This window comes from Sphaeroforma arctica, assembly GCF_001186125.1.
Source record: "Sphaeroforma arctica JP610 unplaced genomic scaffold supercont1.6233, whole genome shotgun sequence".
Lineage (NCBI taxonomy): Eukaryota > Ichthyosporea > Ichthyophonida > Sphaeroforma > Sphaeroforma arctica.
In genome coordinates, this window is record NW_014034325.1 from 169 (window position 1) to 1710 (window position 1542).

The 1542-nt window shown below is 39.9% G+C and overlaps 1 protein-coding gene across 1 annotated transcript; it reads left to right on the forward strand.

The window, feature by feature from the left end:
* Nucleotides 1–238: 238 nt before the first annotated feature.
* Nucleotides 239–1241, forward strand: SARC_15510 (hypothetical protein; the record flags this gene model as incomplete). The annotated part of the gene is made up of 3 exons (XM_014290373.1): nucleotides 239–364; nucleotides 565–669; nucleotides 1077–1241. Coding segments are annotated over 3 exons (396 nt in total), but the record flags the coding sequence as incomplete, so codon positions are not given.
* Between the last annotated feature and the right edge of the window lie 301 nt (nucleotides 1242–1542).

Below are 1542 nucleotides of genomic sequence, written 5' to 3' on the forward strand. Positions count from 1 at the left end.
AGCACAGGCTGTATGGAACATTTGTGTATTAGAGTGTACATATATCGAGACTCTTCTAGTTCTGTACATGAAACACATTGCAGACTGTTGCACCTGCGTTTATCTCTGGACTGAGTTCTGCCAATATAGGAAGACTTGTTCATAAAAATGTACCACCCCCCCCCCCCCCACACACTCGTCTGAGGGTATATACACACTATATATACTGTTCCCAAATGTACTGTTTGTTTGTTATCAGGCGGCAGCAACACAGGCAGAGGGACAAGGCGATGGCCTGACGAGAGAACGCGATGAGCTGCAGAGTGCGCTGACCGACGCACAAGAACGCGTGGACACACTAGAGACCACTCTGGAGTCCTCAAAGGTAGTCTGGCGATTAGTCTGGGTTGTGAGTTGGGTCCATCCCCTGTGCATGTGTAAGCTGTCTGTGAGTAGGTGGACATTGTATGGTGGTTTGTGCTGTGTGCTCGCAAGATTTGCGTGGGGGCTACGATTATAGTTTAGGGTTTTAGGGTTTGGAGCTACCTTCAAGATAATCTAATCATAGCCACGCGTTGACTGCAGGCTGCATTTGCCGATTTGGAGACCCAAAAGCAGAGCCTGGAAGACCGCCTTTCTTCGCTCGATACGGAACTCAGTAATTCATCCGCATTTACGGCTGAGACTAAGGTGTGCATGCTAGTCAACAGTGGACATGGCAACAGTTTCAAAGAACAGTTCGGTACTAATTTAAAATCAAATATCAGTGGATGGAGGCTCCACACTGGCGTGGGTGTATGCGCATCTGGGCTGTAGATGTTTAAGCTTATGGTGAATGTTTTACAGAACAATTTATATATAACTACTATATTAATAGAACTACTACTACTATATATATATATATATTTATATAAAGATAGATATAGATATATGTACATATATATATATATTATACATGTTGTGGTTGGTTGGTAAAGTAGGTACATGTGAAAATGTGCGAAATTATACACTTAACCTCGTATGTATGAGTATATTACGACAGCTGTCAGCACATCCATAGATATTCACTACTGAGATGTGTGTGTTTCTTGGTGTAGGCGGCTGTGGTACAAGCGCAGGAAGAACGAGACAGTGCACTCGCAGAACGGGACAGTGTGAGCCACGCGCTAACCACAGCGGAGGAGCGTGTGACTGCCTTGCAGGCAGAGCTCGAGGGTCTGAAGGTATTGTTTGGCCTTATTTGGTACTATACAGGTGTATAACCCTAAAACCCTTTATATGTGCGGATGGAATACCGTGATGTTTGTTCCATTGAATGAAGTGTTTGGAACCACTAAAATGTACGTATGTACAGTGCAAGCATCTATTCCATGTGCTGATCACAGCAATGTACGTATGTACAGTCCAAACATGTTTTTCTGAATTATATATATATATATATATATATATATATATATATATATATATATATATATATATATATATATATATATTATATATATATATATATATATATATATATATATATATATATATATATATATATTATTATATATATATATA